This window comes from Gigantopelta aegis, chromosome 4, assembly GCF_016097555.1.
Source record: "Gigantopelta aegis isolate Gae_Host chromosome 4, Gae_host_genome, whole genome shotgun sequence".
Taxonomy (NCBI): Eukaryota; Metazoa; Mollusca; class Gastropoda; order Neomphalida; family Peltospiridae; genus Gigantopelta; species Gigantopelta aegis.
The window spans coordinates 25,906,090-25,927,399 of NC_054702.1; the positions used below are offsets into that span (position 1 = coordinate 25,906,090).

The window sequence follows — 21,310 nt, forward strand, 5'->3', positions numbered from 1 at the left end:
TTATTATTATTTATCATCATTATCATTATTGTTATTGTTGTTGTCGTTGTTGTAGTAGTAGTAGTAGTAGTAGTATTGGTATGCACTGTTTGTGTATTTCCTTAAATTAATGGGACATTTGTATTAATTATGTTGTTCTTAATTTAAATACTTTATGCAAACATTTGAGATGCATTAATAATAAGACCTGTTGATTTAAGTGAAGACGAGAATTAAGCTGAATTGATACGATTATATTTAATCGAAATAACCTGTACCAAGGCTATGTTCGTACATTCGGTTACTTCCGTGACCGACCAAACTGTTCAGTGGTAGCTAATCAGGGGAAGGAACTCTGTTACAAAAGCTTTTCCATAATTTCTCGATGTTTTTCGGAAGAGAATTACATGTGCAAAATGTATCGTATAATAGTACGTAAACAATGTGCAAGGAAGGAAATACTCCTTTGGTGGTGATGTCCTCTTTTATTTTTACTTCTTTTTTATATTTCTTTTTTTTTTTCTTTTTTTTTTTTCAGTTTAAGAGAAAAAAAATTTAGGGTCGGGGGGGGGGGTAAAACACACCTATTTAAAAAAAAATTGGCCTTAGTGAGAGGGAAAGCAGACACAGAGATTTATGGTTAGTGAGAGGGAAATCAGTGTAGTGGTTTTACACTCTTTCCACGGAGTCATTAAAAGTCACAGAGTTGAAGACACTGGCTCAGAAATATTACAACTCAGTCTTTAAAGAGATTTTGTACCATTGTTTGACAGGAAAATATTACTGCAAATACTCAATCTGATAGGACATTTTGCACCACACACATCTTCACTAAATTGTACACACTTCGTGTTGTACTGAGAAACGAACCCAGATCTACCAGTTTTAAACTCCATAGCATAATAATTGTACCAACAAGTTGACATCCATCACTAAATAAGTGTTATATATATATACACATGATGTATATATTACTGAATAATATAACATCTTGTTATTTACATGATTAAAAGACTCATGCAAATTTTTTAAATTTATTAAAATGTTTTTCATGCTGTAACCATTTTTGTTTACTTTTGAAAAAACAACAACAAATTGTTTAGCTATTTTTCCAAAATAGACTGTAGATTGTTAACATGTTCAATCTTGTTTGACAATAATTTTAAATAAAATCGTCACTTTCGTTAAATTGTTTATAAAATTGTTTCACAATAATTTTAAATGAAATTGTTGCTTTCATTAAATTGTTCATAAGATTCTTAACATGTTATATGTTACTTGACAAAATGTTTTTGAAGTGAAATTGTGGCTTTCATTTTATCTGAACTCCACAACTTTCGTACACATTCAGCTGATAGAATGATCCACCACGTATTTCAGACACCTGTTTCGTACACTCTTGTTTTCCCATTGGGCAATTGCTTCACATCTGGAACTTGCTGCTGTTGTAGCTGCTGCTGTTGCTGCTGCTGCTTTTCTTGATGGTGCTGCTGTTGTCTCTGCAGCTGAACCTTGGGGTGCAGTTTAATCACCGGTTTAACATCCTGACTCGGAAGCCAGAATGACTTCTCCTTCCCAGTGAAGTAAGGCAGGTTATCGTACTGACCCGTGGAAGAGTCCAAACACGGGGGACTCGGGATGTCGAACTTCTTTGCGATTATCTTTTCTTCCTCGGGCGATCTGAATGTCGACAGAGGTCTCGGGTAACCGTTGCCCTCTTGTTCTTTCACATCTAACCTCGGGATGGGGATCGTTTCTGACAGCGATATGTCCAGATCCGGGAGATCCATCTCGTCGTAGTTGTCAGCGGCCATCTTTGCCGATTCCTGTTCCATCATCGATTCTTCTGACCCTGACGGCAGAGGCGTCACCATGGCGACGGGTTGCTGGAAGGTCACGCTCTTGCTCCTGGGTTTGGCGGGTGGGCTCCGGGTCACGTAGTTGCAGGTCTGGTGGTGCCGACTGTCGGGAAGAGTCCTGTGACCGCTGATGACAATATTTTCCTGTGCCGGCGATGGATGTGGTTTGTGAACTCCAGCTGCTATGGTGTGACTCCCATCCTTGATGGCCAGGTAATCTCTGCCAGTCCCATTCAGCAATGGTTCTTCCACACCGCCGTTGCCATGGTTTCCCTGGTTGCCATGGCCACGGGTTCCATTTGGCAGTGTGTCTTCTTTGTCCGCGCTGTAGTGAACCATCGTGTGCACCTCCTGGCGGTCAGGGTTGGTGAAGGCGTCGCTGATCACCATGTTTTTGTTGGTGGTGTCATACTGCATCACCTTGAGGGGGCTGCGACTGATTGAGCAGTAGTTGTCGTCATCATAGTCATAGCGACAGTATGACGTCACATCCAGAGGAGCAGACGACATGGCTGGGTACAGCTCCACCTGGGTTTTAGGGGTCTTGGCTCGTCTCATCCTGAAAAAAGTATAACGGCGAAAGAATGAGTTGGTTTCTTGGATGGAATAATGGGTGGCTAGGTTATTAAAAGTGTGAGTGAGTGGGTTGGTGGGTGGGTGTTTGAGTGAGTGAGAGTGCAAGTGAGTGAATGAGTAACAAAGTGTATGAGTGAGTGTATGTGTAAGTTAGAGAGTATATGACAGTGTGAGTGAATGTGTGTAAATGAGTGAGTTAGTGTGTGGGGTGTGTGGAGTTGAGTTAGTAAGTCAGTCAGTGAGTGATTTTAAGAGATATTTATTTCCTTTCTATAAATGACTTACCTCCTGCAGTGTAAAGCAATGGCTATGATGAGGATAGCGAAGATGACAAACGAAGCTGCAACTATTCCACCCACTATAGCCGCTGAAAGATCAAAAACATTGATTAAGTTTCAACATGTGTCAATTTCAAACAGTCAGTTTTATGGGTTATTCAGGTGTCCATAATAATGAGATATCAGGACCATATCTGTGGTAATAAATGAAGTTATAATTTTTTTAAACTTAAAACATTGTGTTTCTCAAATTCATATCTTGTGTCTTTAACCAGTTTTGACAGTCTTCAATTGACAAAATATCTACTCTAACACAAAATACAGTGAAACCCCTCAAAACGGAACCCTCAGTAAATTGGATTTCCCTTTTTAAATTAAGTCACTTTTTAAATATCGGGGCCCAGTTGTTCAAAGCATAGTTAAGTTAACCCTGGTTTCGTCTAATATTTTTCTTTGAATTAGTATTGCACAGATACAAAACAAACTTTAAATTTGATTATGCATGGATGGTTGTTTTAAAGGGACATTCTTGAGTTTGTTGCATTGTAAGATGTTTCTGACTAATAAAACATTTTTACGATTAAACTTACATATTAAATATAATTTCTTGTTTAGAATATCAATGTCTGTATATTCAATGTGTTTCTGGTCATCTTAATATTTGTAAGAAACCCAAACTGCATTATGTCTTCAGTGCGAGTGCGAATAATTTTTACATGCTCATATACCACTAGAGTTTCGAGCATGTCCATCCCAGGGCCTGTCTCTGGATAGTTTCGTACGTACAAAAAATAAATATTTTAGGAAATAAAATGAAATATAATCAAGTAAAAATATTAAAATGATCAAAAACACGTTTAATATACAGCCACTAATATTTTATGCAGAAAAATATATTTGATATGTAATTACAATCGTTAAAAAGTCGATAACATATTAAAAGTTGCAGCAAACTCAGGAATGTCCCTTTAAATAAAGTTTCACCGTTATATTTTCAATTATTTGTTATGCTGATTCAGTCTTTGGTTTTGAAACTTTCTGTTAACCGCTGGTTAAGTTAACCAACATTTGAACAACTGACTCCTGTACATAACTAAGCTCTTTAAACAACATACAGTATCTGGTTTCAGTACAGAACTATGTAAGAAAAAGAATCTCTAGTTTTAGAGGAGTTTGTTTAGATGCCCCTTGAAACCATACTTTTTTTTAACCTGGTTCTGTGGGTGTCTGGTTTAGAGGTGTATCACTGTATTACACACAGCTATAAAATAGAAATACTGATGAATTCTGTTACACACAGCTATAAAATAGAAATATTGATGAATTCTGTTACACGCAGCTATAAAATGGAAATATTGATGAATTCTGTTACACGCTGCTATAAAATAGAAATATTGATGAATTCTGTTACATGCAGCTATAAAATAGAAATATTGATGAATTCTGTTACACGCAGCTATAAAATAGAAATATTGATGAATTCTGTTACCCATGTCAGGCGTCAGTGGCCAAGCACCGGCTGAAGCCGACTCATTCGGAGGTCTGTTGTTGATGGTGCTGGTTCTGATTACCTCCCCTTCATCGATATCAGTTTTGATTCGCGACTCGGTGTCGTAAGGTTTGGCAAGAAGTCGACGGAGTGACTCACCACAGTGTATCCTTACATGGTCACTCGAGTCTGTTGCTAAAACACAAATAAGAAAAATAAACATAGTGCAATTCCAATGTTTGACAAATGTTTGAGAAAGTCACTAGCCCTTAGAGAAGTCTTGGCTAGTGTCCTGTATATTACAGTAATTAGGTTGATAATTTTTACTAGACCAGACCAAATATTCACTAGCTGAGACTGAGGGCTATAGTGGATTTGTCGAACCCTGAATTCAGTAATGGAGAATACATGGTTAACTGTCGATTCTTGAAAAATAACACACTTAATCCATTATTAATTTTTTTAAATTATGTAACAAAACTAATAACCCAAAATGGTAGGATCCTTTCGGACCTAACCTGAATGATTTGGTCAAGACAACCTCAGCACTGGATAGCTGGTATTAAGCGTGATGCACGTGCTAAATGTGTAACCTGTGATTTCCGATTTAGTTTCTGACAATCTTCGTTGTGTTCCACCAGAATACATTACTATCACTAGTATCAGGTTTATAATGCTTAAATTACATGTTCATTTGATGATGCAGATGTGTGGCCTCGTGGGCTAAAGCGTTGTACTTGTTTACAATGTACAAGTTCTGTCAGTAGTGGGTTAGAATCAGACCTGTCAACCTTTAGTCAAGAGAAAGCAGGAGGTGTGTGTGTGAACTTAGAATCCTTGTCCCAAATTCATAAAAGTTCAAATTGCATTGTTTCACAGGTAACACTGGCCTCGGTGGTGTCGTGGTTAGGCCATCGGTCAACAGGCTGGTAGGTACTGGGTTCGGATCCCAGTCGAGGCATGGGATTTTTAATCCAGATACCGACTCCAAACCCTGAGTGAGTGCTCCGCAAGGCTCAATGGGTAGGTGTAAACCACTTGCACCGACCAGTGGTCCATAACTGGTTCAACAAAGGCCATGGTTTGTGCTATGCTGCCTGTGGGAAGCGCAAATAAAAGATCCCTTGCTGCTAATCGGAAAGAGTAGCCCATGAAGTGGCGACAGTGGGTTTCCTCTCAAAATCTGTGTGGTCCTTAACCATATGTCTGACGCCATATAGCCATAAATAAAATGTGTTGAGTGCGTCGTTAAATAAAGCATTTCTTTCTTTTGTTTCACAGGTGTTGATTCTTGAAAAATAATCTACACCTTGAACAATAGTGTGATGTCACAGATATGGATTAATATGTTATTGAGCACTGTTAATAAACTTTTAAAATAATTCTTCTATGTAAACAATATTTAAAAATAAGGATTGTTAAAACAATCAATTTTGAGTAGATTCACTTCGGTAAGTTGAATTTTCTTCCTTTTTTAAAAGGGACTCATCCTGGGGTAAATAGTCTTATCAAACTGAGTGTCTGGCAATTGTTTAATGGTACAAAGCATCTTTAAAGACTGAGTGAATATAATTTATTTTTGAAATGTATGAAAAAAAAGATGTTCCTTATGGGGAAAAACTGTAACAGTGACTCTTTTTCTATTAATTTTGGTGTCAAATCGAAGAACTACTTGAACATAAAAACCCAGAATAATTAATCTACATACGTTTAATCTGTAAAAATATGTAGGCAGTCCCATCTCCCGGGAGACTCTCAAGAATGAGCGACACATTCTGCGTGGTCCTGGTGTATATGGTTCGGAATCCGTACAGTCCGCGGTGGCCACACGTGATCTGCTTGTTGTAGCCGAACGAGTCCTCCACCTTGATGAAGCGGTCACACGTGCGCCCCCCATACTCCGACTTGGCCAGGAGGATGTCGATGGAGTGGAGGTTTAGACCCCGGGACCGCCCCGTCGACACCAGGCAGGAACACTTGGGAATGCTGCCCTTCATGGAGGACGGGTATTCCTTGTTGGCCAGATACAGAACCTTGGCCTGTTTGGAATCATCCGAGCAGAAGTGTGCAATGTCTCCATCTGTAAAGAGAAACAATTTTAATCTGAACTACAATACTGCAATACATGATCTTTGCCCATGCTTATAAAACTGTTAAAAAAAGTCTAGACACCATCTCTAATAACGTCACACACATGCATTGTGTATGGCGTTGTCATGACATTAGTGTCTCAGACTATTAGAGTTTCGAGTCTAGACTCTAAAAGTTTTATAAGCCCCAGGCCAGGACTCCATTCCACAACGTGATCTTAGGGATAAGATCGATCACCATATGCTTGACACCATATAATCGTAAATAAAATGTGTTGAGTGCGTCGTTAAATAAAACATTTCCTTCCTTCCATTAGTGATGTTTCAATGATCAATTATAATTTGTAAAAAAAGATCAGCTGAGCTTTTGAGATGTAATGATAGATTATAAAAGTTCGTAATCGATTGTCTCTGAACATTATTAACTGTAATTGTTGCTACAGTTTAGATGTAATGATTGATTATAACAGTTCGTAATCGATTGTCTCTGAACGTTATTAACTGTAATTGTTGCTACAGTTTAGATGTAATGATTGATTATAACAGTTCGTAATCGATTGTCTCTGAACGTTATTAACTGTAATTGTTGCTACAGTTTAGATGTAATGATTGATTATAACAGTTCTAAATCGATTGTCTCTGAACGTTATTAACTGTAATTGTTGCTACAGTTTAGATGTAATGATTGATTATAACAGTTCTAAATCGATTGTCTCTGAACGTTATTAACTGTAATTGTTGCTACAGTTTAGATGTAATGATTGATTATAACAGTTCATAATCGATTGTCTCTGAACGCTATTAACTGTAATTGTTGCTACAGTTTAGATGTAATGATTGATTATAACAGTTCATAATCGATTGTCTCTGAACGCTATTAACTGTAATTGTTGCTACAGTTTAGATGTAATGATTGATTATAACAGTTCATAATCGATTGTCTCTGAACGCTATTAACTGTAATTGTTGCTACAGTTTAGATGTAATGATTGATTATAACAGTTCATAATCGATTGTCTCTGAACGCTATTAACTGTAATTGTTGCTACAGTTTAGATGTAATGATTGATTACAACAGTTCATAATCGATTGTCTCTGAACGCTATTAACTGTAATTGTTGCTACAGTTTAGATGTAATGATAGATTACAACAGTTCATAATCGATTGTCTCTGAATGCTATTAACTGTAATTGTTGCTACAGTTTAGATGTAATGATTGATTACAACAGTTCATAATCGATTGTCTCTGAACGCTATTAACTGTAATTGTTGCTACAGTTTAGATGTAATGATTGATTACAACAGTTCATAATCGATTGTCTCTGAACGCTATTAACTGTAATTGTTGCTACAGTTTAGATGTAATGATTGATTACAACAGTTCATAATCGATTGTCTCTGAACGCTATTAACTGTAATTGTTGCTACAGTTTAGATGTAATGATTGATTATAAAAGTTCATAATCGATTGTCTCTGAACATTATTAACTGTAATTGTTGATTGTCTCTGAACATTATTAACTGTAATTGTTGATTGTCTCTGAACATTATTAACTGTAATTGTTGCTACAGTTTAGATGATGGAATTTATGTAAATGTTCTTTGGGTTTGTTTTTAGTTGTACATAAAGAAAATGGATAATGAACAGGTATTAATAATCTAAAGCCAATAATATAATCCATTGGGGTTTTTTTTTCTAATTCTAATCAGTGCCACATGACTGATACATAAAATGCCTTGGTATGTACTGTCCAGTCCTTCGGGGGGGGGGGGGGGGGGGGAGGAATATATACACATATACAAAATATCCCCTGCTGCTATTTAGTAGGAGCAGCTTATGATGTGAAAGGTTGGGTTTTTTCATCTCTTAATACATGTACTGGTATCAAAAGTAGGTGTTTAAATAACCAGATTATATTAGACGTCAAATAGCCATGGTTTAAAATGGGCTAAAGTCTAGTTAAACAAGTATTCCTTCACTTCCCTATCCTTTATATGCAATATGTCCTTTATATGCAATATGTCCTTTATATCAAATACATGTATTTCTGTACCATAAAATCAAATATTTATTTTGCAAAATTTTTTTTCAAGCAGTATACTTGTTTTGTTTGGTTACGTGGTTCCCATTCTGAAGTTCCTGTATTTCCATCACATTTAGAAGTAGAACTTCCTTTGAGAAATATTACCACTGACTTTTCCAAAGTGAACACAGTCACAGGTGTGTTGCGTTAGTCCATGTTGAATGATTAGACTTTGATATCCTGATCCACTTAAGCATGAGGCTGTCACCTGGCACTAGTTGGCTAAGCACACAGATAGTGTTGAGGGTAAATAGACACTGGAAATGATGCCAGTATGATTGCCATGCTGAAAGCCGGCACATGCAGTCAGTGTGAGAGTCAACACAAATGTCAAGTTATCAGGATTGTAGTATGCTGTGGGTGAATGCACTATGTTGTTCAGATCATGTTGTGTGGAAGAAAAATAGAAGAAAAGAAAAAGAAAGAACTATATCTTTGACACCTCAGCACATCTTATTCTGTGATTATTTTGTGTCTAGCATATGATATTTTGATAGGTGGTTAAGATGAAGGCAGAAGATAGCTCTGTGGTAGAGTACTTGAGGTGCAAATGTGTTGCAGGATTAATTACCCTCAGTGGACATTCTCTCTCTCTCTCTCTCTCTCTCTCTCTCTCTCTCTCTCTCTCTCTCTCTCTCTCTCTCTCTCTCTGTCCCTGTATCTTTCTCACTCTGTCTCTCTCCTCTGTCTGTCTCTGTCTCTCTTTGTCTCTCTCTCTCTCTCTCTCTCTCTCTCTCTCTCTCTCTCTCTCTCTCTCTCTCTCTCTCTCTCTCTCTCTCTCTCTCTCTCTCCCTCTGTCTGCCAGTCTCCCTCTCTATCTATATATCTGTTTATCTCACTCTCTGTCTCTAACTCTGTCCCTGTATCTTTCTCACTCTGTCTCTCTCCTGTCTGCCCGTCTCTGTCTCTCTGTCTGTCCCTGTCTCTGTCTCTGTCTCTCTCTCTCTCTGTCTCTCTCTCTCTCTCTCTCTCTCTCTCTCTCTCTCTCTCTCTCTCTCTCTCTCTCTCTCTCTCTCTCTCATTTTTTTTTATCAAATACTCATAACCAGCCATTTAGCTCTTGGTGACAAAAACAATACTTGACGTTTGTAATCATGTGATACATGCAGTATTAATTTAATGCCAAATAAGCAATTTATAAATATAATTTCATTGAATATATTAAAGCAAATTTTAAATATTTATTCATTAGATGTACCAGTATACGAAATAAACAATGGGACAACTGAAAATTACACTTCAACAATTGGTTGCATGTTTCAGCTAACTTTTAGCACCAATAACTGTTGATGGAGTGTTTTTGGCTCAGCCTATCTCTGATCATGTCCTGTGGTTTTCTAGCGCCAGAGCATTGCTTCAAAGACACAGATAATTGACACTTAATTATTATCTATGAAGGAGTGTTCATGTCTAGCTATCCTCAAGTTTTTTAACCATTCATCCATGGCTGTGTACAAAGCAAGTGGCGCCTTCTATTTTTACAAGGCGACATCGATTTTGTGATCAAAGCGATCTAAAATTTTTTTTAATCATTTTGGATTTTGATCATGTGAGGTCTCTTTTGGATTTGGATCCTCTTTAATATACCTACACCGGCCTCAGTGGTGTCGTTGTTAAGCCATCGGACATAAGGCTGGTAGGTACTGGGTTCGTAGCCCTGCACCGGCTCCTACTCGGGGCGAGTTTTAACGACTCAATGGGTAGGTCTAAGACCACTACTCCCTCTTCTTTCTCACTAACCACTAACAGCTAACAACTAACCCACTGTCCTGGACATACAGCCCAGATAGCTGAGGTGTGTGCCCAGGACAGCATGCTTGAACCTTAATTGGATATAAGCACGGAATTAAGTTGAAATCAATGAAATTAAATATACCCACATCCAACTAAGGTTCAAGCAAGCCTGTCTTGGGCACGATGTCCAACTCAGTTGGTAAAGCTCTAGACTTATATGGGGGTGGGTGGGGGGGAGCAGGATTTAGCTCAGTTGGTTGAGTGCTTGATTGAGGTACTTGTGTCGCAGGATCGAACCACCTTGGTGGATCCATTCAACTGATTCGGGTTTTTTTCATTCCAACCAGTGCACCACAACTGGTCAAAGGCTGTGGTATGTGCTTTACTGTCTGTGGGAAAGTGTATATAAAAGATCCTTTGCCACTAATGGAAAAATGTAGCTGGTTTCCTCTCTAAGACATCCAGTAGCTGATTATTAATAAATCAATATGCTCTAGTGGTGTCATTAAACGAGACATATTTTAACTTAAACAGGGAACCCCTGGCTTGGATCCCCCTTATTGTAAATAATTTCACTATTTCACTCTAAAATGTGTTATCATCACTGTAGAAAGTGTTATCTTCACTGTAAAAAAGCCAGAACTATTTGCTGACATTTTAAAAATGAAGGTAAATTGCCAAAAGTTATATAATAAATAGAAAATTTCATGTTTTTGTCAAATATATTTATATCTCATCTCGTGAAGTTTGCAATCATATCTCACGAGTCATGCTTGAAATTTCCTCTATTTATTTATCTTTTACTTTTATGTCTATATAATAATAATATACAGGAAGTAACTCCTCAGGTCTCACCCTATCCATTGCCAAATTAGCCATTTGCTTCTTCTTTTTTTTTACAAAGTGGCTATACATCAATTAGTCTTTTGCTGATGAAATGTTCCTCAAATTAACAACATTTTAATCATTTTCAAGGAAATACATACTCTACATATTTGAAAATTAGCTAAGCCACATTTCGTACCAGTTAGTGTGAGCCTTGATTTGTGAGTGTTAAAGTGTGGTTAATATGCCCAGATGAACAAGCACTTGTTTCCTGCCTGTTACCTGTAATAAAAAAACTTTATTCCTGCAGATTGTGTGCCAACAATGAGCACATGTCTAAATGCAGTCCCAGCATGCAGTCTTCCAACAAGATGTTTTGATTAACCGGTAAATTTACAACATCCACACAGCTGGAAGTTGTTGCTGAAGGATTCTTTAAACTGTGTGTGCATGGTACTGGAAAGAACATTGTACTATTTGAAAACACAAATTGTCAGTTAGCAGGATTTGAACCTACTACACTGATTTCTAAAATGTTGCTGAGATATACATGTATATCAGGGGTGGAGGAAAGCCATTCCCCCCCCCCCCCCCCCCCCCCCCGGTCTTGGACAGTAAAAAAAAGAAGTTTGTTTTATTTAACGACACCACAAGAGCGTATTGATTTATTAATCATCGGTGAATATTGGATGTCAAACATTTGGTAATTTTGACTTATAAGAAAGGAAACCCACTACATTTTTCCATTAGTAGCAAGGGATCTTTTATATGCACCATCCCACAGACAGGATAGCACATACCATGACCTTTGATATACCAGTCGTGTTGCACTGGCTGGAGTGAGAAATAGCCCAATGGGCCCACCGACGAGGATCAGTCTTGGACTGATTCTTGATCTCCAAGATCGATATTATTTTTTTAAAAACATATGGTTGCCGGTCCCACTTCTGTACATTGTATATGTATGTTTAACCAGTTAGGACCTGACATGATCATCCTAGATTTAAAAACAAAAACAAATTCAGTGGATCACTAAGGTGGAGAAATATTTGAGGGGTCTGAACAAATCCTCATTTCAGCAGTTATGGTTTGTTTTTGCAGTTCTTCACCTTAAAGGGAAGTTTACAACCATTGTAAAATGTTTCCAACCAATAGAGCCTTTTCGGTGATGTAACATACAAATTAAATACATTTTCTTATTTAAAATATCAGTGTCTGTATTTACAAGGTGTTTGTTGTTGTCCTAATGCTTGTAGTAGGCCAAACCAGATTTTACTTCCCAATAATTTTGTACGTATGAAAAAATATATATCACAAATTAAAATTAAAACTGAATGGTACAAACATTAGTATATGACTGCAAACACATTCGATAAACAGACACTGGTATTCTTAAGAAGAAAATGTATTTAGTATGAAAAGTTAGTCTCCAACAAGGCTCTGTTATCGGTAACATCTTACAATGGCTGCAAACTTAGGACAGACTCTTTAAAAACTTAAATATTGGCCATAAAGCGGACCCATGCAGTACGTATACAAGCCTCAATGATTCCAGCCAGTCTGCATGTATACTACTCAAAAGAATTTAAGGGTCAAAAATTTATAACCAAATAAGTTTCAGAGTGTATTAGATTGATGATGTAAACTACACCAAATTTTTTATTTATTGTTCCATATTTACAAAAAACCACAAATAAACGTCACTGTATACAAGAAAGTCACATGACATGCTGTCAAAGTTGAAGGTTGTCAAACATGGATTTTACACATTAGAACATTCGTTTAATAGTGTGTGAATCCACCCCTGGCGCGAATGCACTCGACACATCGTTGCCTCATGCTGTTGATCAGACGTCTGAAGAACTCTTGGGGAATGGCCTGCCACTCTGCCATAAGAAGTTGACCCAGATCATGAAGGTTGGCCGGAGGGGCATGGTTATCCCGAACTCTCCTGCCTAATTCGTCCCAAGCATGCCCTATTGGGGCCAAGTCAGGCGAATATGCTGGCCAATCCATCCTGGCAATACCTTGTTGCCTGAGAAAGTCCGTTACCACCCTGGCGTGGTGGGGTCTGGCATTGTCATCCTGCAGAACTGCCCCACCGCCAATCTGCTGAAGGCCTGGGAGAACCAACGGCCGGATAATCTCATTCAGATAGCGGATTCCATTCAGATTGCCATCCACCACATAGAGGGGGGTCCTGTGGTGGATAGAGATGCCGCCCCACACCATGACGCTGCCACCACCGAACTGGTGACGTTGTCTAACGTTAACGTCAGCGAAGCGCTCCCCAGGACGTCTGTAGACACGAACCCGACCATCGTTGAACTGGAGACTAAACCTGGACTCATCAGTGAACATCACTTGACCCCACTGAACACGTTGCCACCGCAGATGAAGCGTGCACCAGTGAGGTCTGGCCGTTCTGTGACGTGGTAGGAGTGGTGGTCGAACAGCCTGGCGACGGCAGCGTAGATTATTGGCTCTCAGACGATTGCGTATGGTTTGATGAGACACTCGAGTTCCAGTCGCAGTCCACAGATTGTCACGTAATCGGCGTGCAGTGGTTGTGCGTTGACGTAGAGCCATATTGGTGATCTAGCGGTCCTCTCTATTTGTAGTGCTTCGGGGTCTTCCCGAACGTGGACGATTTCAAACAGAATTCGTTGCTTGGTACCGTTGCCACAGTCGTCCAATGACACTCTGACTGACACCAAGTCTCAGAGCAACATTTCTTTGCGTATTGCCATCCTGAAGCCAAGCAATAGCCCTTCCTCGATCTTCGATAGTCAGTTGAAGTCGTACCATTGTCGAATTTGGAGTGTGCACCGTACACGAACGCAAGCTCCAATTATACGGAAATTCAGCATTGGGAACATGGAATACACGTGCAAAGCGTGCAAATGAAGCGCTTTGTGAAAAAGCAAGTTATGGGCACTTAGCAGACCTTTCGCTTTCGCCCTAATTTACGTGCAAATGTAAGCATGTTTTCGCCATTAGAACTAGTCGACAGTGTCAATGATAGTGAATTTTAATTCATTTATGGGTTGCTTAGACCCACTTTCGTCAAAATGGAACAATACCATGCGTGACATTATGGTCTAGCTAATATAATTGACATTCAGAAAATAATGTCGAAAATATCGTCTGACCCTTAAATTCTTTTGAGTAGTATAGATGCACATTGATGGATGTGATGAGAGAAAAACCTCTTTAACTAAACTGTTCCCAAGTTAAAAGCCAGTTAACAATGATGTACCTGCAGGTAATCATCACAGGAAACACTTCGTCAGTCAAGTGAGATGAATCGACCATAAAATGTTTTATTTAATGACGCACTCAACACATTTCATTTACGGTTATATGGCACCAGACATATGGTTAAGGATCACACAGTTATTGAGAGAACAAACCCACTGTCCCCACTTCATGGGCTACTCTTTTCGATTTGCAGCAAGGGATTTTTTATATGCACCATCCCACAGACAGGGTAGTACATACCACGGTCTTTGATATACCAGTTGTGGTGCACTGGCTGGAATGAGAAATAGCCCAATAGGCCCACCGACGGGGATCGATCCCAGACCAAACGCGCATTGAGCGAGCGCTTTACCGCCCTGAATCGTCCATGTCAGTCCCCCATTAAATAATGGCATCTGAATGACAAAGCCATAATATATGATCAGGGCCGTATCTCTGCACAATGCAGAGTTGAATGGCTATTTGGCCAAATAGTGGCTGATTCCATGAATCTTGTATCTAGTGCCTCATTCCCTGAATCTATTTTTCGTTTGTACATTACATTTACGACATCATTTTCATGGGGGGTGGGACGTAGCCCAGTGGTAAAGCACATGCCTGACACATGGTCAGTCTAGGATCAATCCCCGCTGGTTGGCCTATTGGGCTATTTCTCATTCCAGCCAGTGCACCACGACTGGTATATCAAAGGCTGTGGTATGTGCTATCCGGTCTATGGGATGGTGCATATAAATGATCCCTTGCTACTAATGGAAAAATGTAGCAGGTTTCCTCTCTATGACTGTGTCAAAATGACCATATGTTTGACATCCAGTAGCCAATGATTAATAAATCAATGTGCTCTAGTGGTGTTGTTAAACAGAACAAACTTCTTCATTTACATGTATGGATACAACAGATTAAACAACAAAGAAATGGATTGCCTGAATTTATTTTTGGGTAACCCATAATTAGTTATGCATATTTTCAAATGTTAAGAGGCCTGTCTTACGGTGATCAATCGTGTGACCTGTTGCACCTCAGACAAGTACATGGATCCTTATAATGAAAACTAGCACCGGACAGAGCACATTAGAAATAGTACAGTTGTGATGACATGCACTCATGAATCACTGTGATATAAGGTGTTTGCGAACAGTCACGTTTTAATGACTGCAAAGTTATGTATACGTATAGCACTTTTCAATAAGCAATATATACAGTATATAAACTGCACACATTTGAAGAACATGTTTAAATTGCCCGTTATAAATAGCCAGCCTTCGAATACAATGTCCTTTTTTAACTAAGGAACAAATGTGTTTGAGTGTTATTAGATACTGAAGTGATCCTAGTTGTATACTAGCCTTTATATTTTGTTTTTGTTGTTCTTCCAGAGCTCTCTCATTTCTCACACAGTATATAAATAATGTATGTATAATAAAATAAAACTAATTGCATGTTAACAGCATTAGTGTACTCTTAGATTGGCAGTGGAACACATTGGGGAAGATTCAACACATTCTATTTGTGGTTACAAACTCACAACAGACATGCAAAGAATGGCTATTTGGTATCTAACATATTATATGGTTATATCAATATTCAAATTGGAGACAGAGAGAGACAGAGAGAAATAGAGAAAGACAGAGAAACAGAGAGAGAGAGAGAGAGAGAGAGAGAGAGAGAGAGAGAGAGAGAGAGAGAGAGAGAGAGAGAGAGAGTGAGACAGAGAGAGACAGAGAGAAGGATTGATAGAAACAGACCGAGAGATATGGGGGAGGGATGGAACATTAGGGAGGAAGAGGAGAGAGAAAAAGAGAAAACTGCCTCATTGGCCTGTCCCAAAAAGGAAGGAAGGAAAGAAATGTTTTATTTAACAACGCACTCAACACATTTTATTTACGGTTATATGGCAAAGGACCACACAGATATTGAGAGAGGAAACCCACTGTCGCCACTTCATGGGAGACTTTTCAATTAGCAGCAAGGGATTGATCCCAGACTGACCGTGCATCAAGCGAACGCTTTACCACTGGGCTACGTCCCGCCCCCACTCCCAAAAAGAAATGAGGGATGGAGGGAGAGATTGTGCTAGTTCCTATAGTCGGGACAGTACATAGCATGGCCTTTGATATACATGTACATGTCCAATCATGGGACACAAGTCGGAGTGGGAAAAAAATGTGAGTTCATTAAGGGCTATTGATCCAACAAACCACTATTACATTTGATTTGAGCTACTGCAAACATTGGAACAAAAAACAAATACAAAGTGTACATTGTTTATGTTGATTCTCATATTCTAAACAAGAAAATATCTTTAATTTAACATGTAATTTTAATCATCAAACAGGATCTGTTTGTCATAAATATATTACACTGGCAGCAAATGCTGAACAGTCTCTTTAATAACACAGATATGTTTTTATACGCTGAACAGTCTCTTTAAAAACACAGATATGTTTTTATACGAGGCACTGGTTGGAGATTCATGGAATCAACCACTGTTTTGCCAAACACCCATTCAACTCTGCGTTGTACAGAGATACGGCCCTAGTCATGTATTACGGTTTTGTCATTCAGATTTAGCATTATTCATCATAGAGTTACATACTTATTCATCAGTTCACATTTTACGCAAGCAGACTGTATTTATTTTCAGTTGTTATTGACAGACAAAGTTCCTTCCAGTCTGTTGACAGTTCTAGAAATGTTTGGATGTTGAACGATTTTCCTTGGCACAGATAAAGTTTTGTGAAGAGAGTTGTTTTCTGACTAGTTAGACAGTCGAAATGAAGACATAAAACAAACAAACGGGATGAGTTACACACAAAAATGCAGCCATTTGTATGAAGTCAAGAATGCAACATAATGACTCAGGTGTTGGTGGTGGGTTTTTTTAAGGTACTATATTCCAAACAGCTCATGCTAGTATATTCCACACAATGACAGGCTTGTTAGGGAATGGTTCAACTTAGAATGCCATGAAACTTATTGTTCAAGTAAATGTCTATAGAACTGACAGGCTTGTTAGTCTGTTGCGTTTATGGAATTAAAGAAAAACAAATATTGGAAATTGAAGCTGTTAAAGATTACAGGTACATACCGGTACATGATAGGTCTCCTTACAACATTAATTCCAAGGGTTTTCTGACTAGGACTTGCATTCTTGCTTCAAATAGTAATTTATGCCTTGTTTGACACCCAACTAGCCAATCTCTGTTTTTGTGCTGGGGTGTCCTTAAACATCCATTCATTCATTGAAATGGTAATTTATTCATGTCTAGTCATGTGAAATAGGAAAAGAAGGAAGGAAGGAAATGTTTATTTAATGTCGCACTCAACACATATTATTTACGGTTATATGGTGTCAGGAAAAAATGGTTAAGGACCACACAGATATTGAGGGAGGAAACCCACTGTTGCCACTTCATGGGCTACTCTTTTCGATTTGCAGCAAGGGATCTTTTATATGCACCATCCTAGAGACAGGATAGCACATACCATGGCCTTTGATATACCAGTCGTGGTGCACTGGCTGGAGTGAGAAATAGCCCAATGGGCCCACTAACGGGGATCGATACCAAACCAACCGCACATCGAGCGAGCGCTTTACCACTGGGCTACCTCTTGTCCCTAAATAATAGGAAAAGAATTCACTTTCAAGCTACCATGCAGGGAATATATGTATATTTTTATTTTTATTAGCAAAAGTTGCTAATTTATTGATTGTTGATTGGCAACCATTATATTTAACATTTAGAATTGTGTAGTAATCTCTGAAACTTGCATAGCAAACAAAATGTTCCCAGCCTTGTACCACTGACTTCACTGTACTACATGTGTTAATATTTGTGTCATACAGGCTTTGGAGTTTATTGGCGGCAAAAGAAAAGTACGGTATAGATTCATCAAATCCATTGTTTAGCATTCTTTAGTACCTGCCTTCATTATGACCTAGAGGTGTAATCTGTCACGGGATTGATTATACTTAATTGATATGAGGTTTTCCTGTCCCAATCAATGGCCTATGATTGATGCATAAAAGGCTATGATATATACTCTCTTATACACATAGGGAAAGTGCATATAAAAATCTTACTGCAGGTTTCTTCTCTTATATTTGGATTTTTTGCATAGTTCTTTGGATTTTTACACTGATGTTGATCATCAATTCATTGATGTATTTACCTTTGTTTGATTGACATCCAACAACCAATGCATTTCTTGTGTTGGGATGTTGTTAAACATTCATTCATTCATTTTTCCACTCTCTTTCATTGGACACCCAATAGCTGATGTGTTCTTTGTTCTAGGGTGTCATAAAACATTGCTTTAGTCTCTCTCTCTCTCTCTCTCTCTCTCTCTCTCTCTCTCTCTCTCTCTCTCTCTGTCTCTGTCTCTGTCTCTGTCCTGATGATGTCAACATTTAGTTGACGAAACGTTGAAATTTTAAACTTGTGGTTTTAAACAGAGACATTACTTTTATGATCTCTATCTCTCTTTCTCTCACACACACACACAATCTCTCTCCAAAGTGTTCAGATAACCTTATATCCAAAATGGCCAAAGTTTAAACAATCATTTCATTTACTTTTTCCAGTGCCCAGTTCTGTAGCCCTACTGTACATACAGCACATCATCATCATCATCATCCGCATCTAACAGATGACAGTAAAACAAACAAACAGAAAGAAAAAAAAATAGCATCTCTGGGGTATATCTTGAAACACTTCATGTAACGACTATAGCCAAACTGCTTAAAGGTATCTAAAGCAACAAATAAAATGGGTGGAAATCTGAATTGTTCATCTAGAAGCGAAGCAAAGATACTTGTTAATGTGAAACCCAATGACTTCTACAGAGACACACTTGCTTCCACACAGCTTTTACAACCCACTTCTCAGGCATATGGCTTCGTATTTTTAGATTTTTTCTCCTCGTTGTTTACTAAGATGAGTAGACATGAAGACGGCTGTTTCAACAGAAAACCTCTCCATTGCCCATCATTACCAGTCTTCCATAATTTATATCTGATCTTCAGACCCATGCTTGTTTAAGATATATTTAAGATTTTTTAAAAATGCACAAAATGGTATGGTAATATGAAAAGGAAAGGAATTATAAAGTACTCTTTCGAAATTTGTGTCAAAGATTTGGTTATTTCAACATTTGGTTGAAATAGAGACAGAGAGACAGACAGAGAGAGAGAGAGAGAGAGAGAGAGAGAGAGAGAGAGAGAGAGAGACATAGAGAGAGAGAGAGAGGGAGAGATGAGATGAGCATAGGCTACACCTAATGATGAAAGTAGCAGGACAACACATACCATATCCCAATGTACAGGTCATGTGGCATTGGTTGTGAAAAGTGATCAATATTTTACCCATTGCACCCATATCACTGACCTACCAGTATATTGCACCCCTTACCACTTGACTGCTGCAGTTTCTTTCATACAATAAACTTGTTTTATTGACACTAATAGAGCACGTTGTTTAATTAATCATTGGCTATTGGATATTGTTTTATTAAAGAATATTTCAGTGATAAACAAAAATATTATATACACATTAATAATAACAAAAAATTTGGTTAAAAATTGGATTTGTCCAATTGTTGAACTTACATAGATAATTTGGTGAAATGCTCTTGTTTTAGGACTGCTTTACATTAAAGGGACATTCCTAAGTTTATTGCAATTTTAAAGATGTTATCGACTAAATGAGACTTTTTAACGATTGTAATTACATATCAAATATATTTTTCTGCATAAAATATTAGTGGAAGTATATTAAACGTGTTTCTGGTCGTTCTAATATTTGTACTAGGTTAAATTTCATTTTATTTCCTAAACTGTTATTTTTTCATACATACAAAATATTTCAAGACAAAATCCAGTTTGGGCTTCTTACAAATATTAAGACGACCAGAAACACATTGAATATACAGACACTGATATTCTAAACAAGAAAATATATTTAATATGTAAGTTTAATCGTAGAAATATTTTATTAGTCAGAAACATCTTATAATGCAGCAAACTCGAGAATGTCCCTTTAACGTGATTCCATGCGCAGTTTATCATGTGCGTTTCTTCTCAGAGAAATGTGTTTTTCCATGTCTGCATTTTCGCAAGTGGATTACTATAACAAATGTTATCTTGTCAGAGTGCACTTTAAGCCAAAAGTACATGCTTCACATTATAACGTCACTGCACTGAAAAACTTGGCCGCAGAAACATCGCTCATTGATCGACTTTTTTCAGTGTGCTGAATACCTGCACACAAAATCGTGTGTATGGTACACAGGTATCCCCAAACAATAATGTCAGATATGTTATAGTAACGTTATATAACTATATGTAACTATAGTATTTGTATTAGGGGTTTCTGTTTGGGGGTATCTGTGATATGGTAAAGGTAGTATATAAATGCACCATATCTATAATCTCACATGCGTTTCTGCTCGCAGAAATGTGCTTTTTAATATCTGCATTTGCATATTATAGCCTAAAAACATTTATGTTGTCGGAGTGTACTTTAAGCTGAAAGTAAATGCTTCACATTTTGATGTCATCATGCTTAATCGATAAACTTGTGCACGGAAATGTGTTTATGGAAAGCAGGCCTGATACAGAACTATTGCCTTGTGGACAGAGGTCAGGCTAAAGTATTAGAAAACCCTGTCTTACTTGGAACACAGTCGTAGATGACCGTCATGTAGTCTGTACGCCACTGGTCCTCCTGGCAGTGTTTCCCCGTCGACACACTCTCCACCGGGAATGAACATCGCTGGTACCCCGAACACCGGGTGTTCAGAGTTGGGTAGTGTGAGTCATCGTTCACACGACAGTCCTGGTACGTTACCTGGCAACAGTCGGCTGACTGAGTGCCACGCCTACAGGCTGGGTCGGTCTTCACCCCATAGAAGATTCGGTTGATGGCAATGCGGTGATGTTCGGGACACTGTAGTGTCAGCTTCTGATCATTGCAGCCACTCGCATATATGTTCTGAAGTTCAGCATTTACTTCTGGAAAAAAGAATAGAAAAAAATATTAAATGAACTCAATTTACAAGTGAGTTGCAAACTGTTAATTTAATTAAACCACCTTAAACAGATGATCCCTTGCTGCTAATTAAAAAGAGTAGCCC

At 38.2% G+C, this 21,310-nt stretch overlaps 1 protein-coding gene across 1 annotated transcript in view; it reads right to left on the minus strand.

Moving 5' to 3' along the window:
* Positions 1-548: 548 nt before the first annotated feature.
* Positions 549-21,310, minus strand: part of LOC121370277 — a 55,483-nt gene continuing 34,721 nt past the window's right edge. The window contains exons 2-6 of the mRNA XM_041495411.1: positions 20,850-21,188; positions 5,890-6,261; positions 4,182-4,376; positions 2,700-2,781; positions 549-2,397 (exon numbers count right to left, since the gene is read on the minus strand). Of these exons, the coding sequence (XP_041351345.1) occupies positions 1,356-2,397; positions 2,700-2,781; positions 4,182-4,376; positions 5,890-6,261; positions 20,850-21,188 (2,030 nt within the window). The 3' untranslated portion in view covers positions 549-1,355. The remainder of the gene's footprint in view (positions 2,398-2,699; positions 2,782-4,181; positions 4,377-5,889; positions 6,262-20,849; positions 21,189-21,310) is intronic.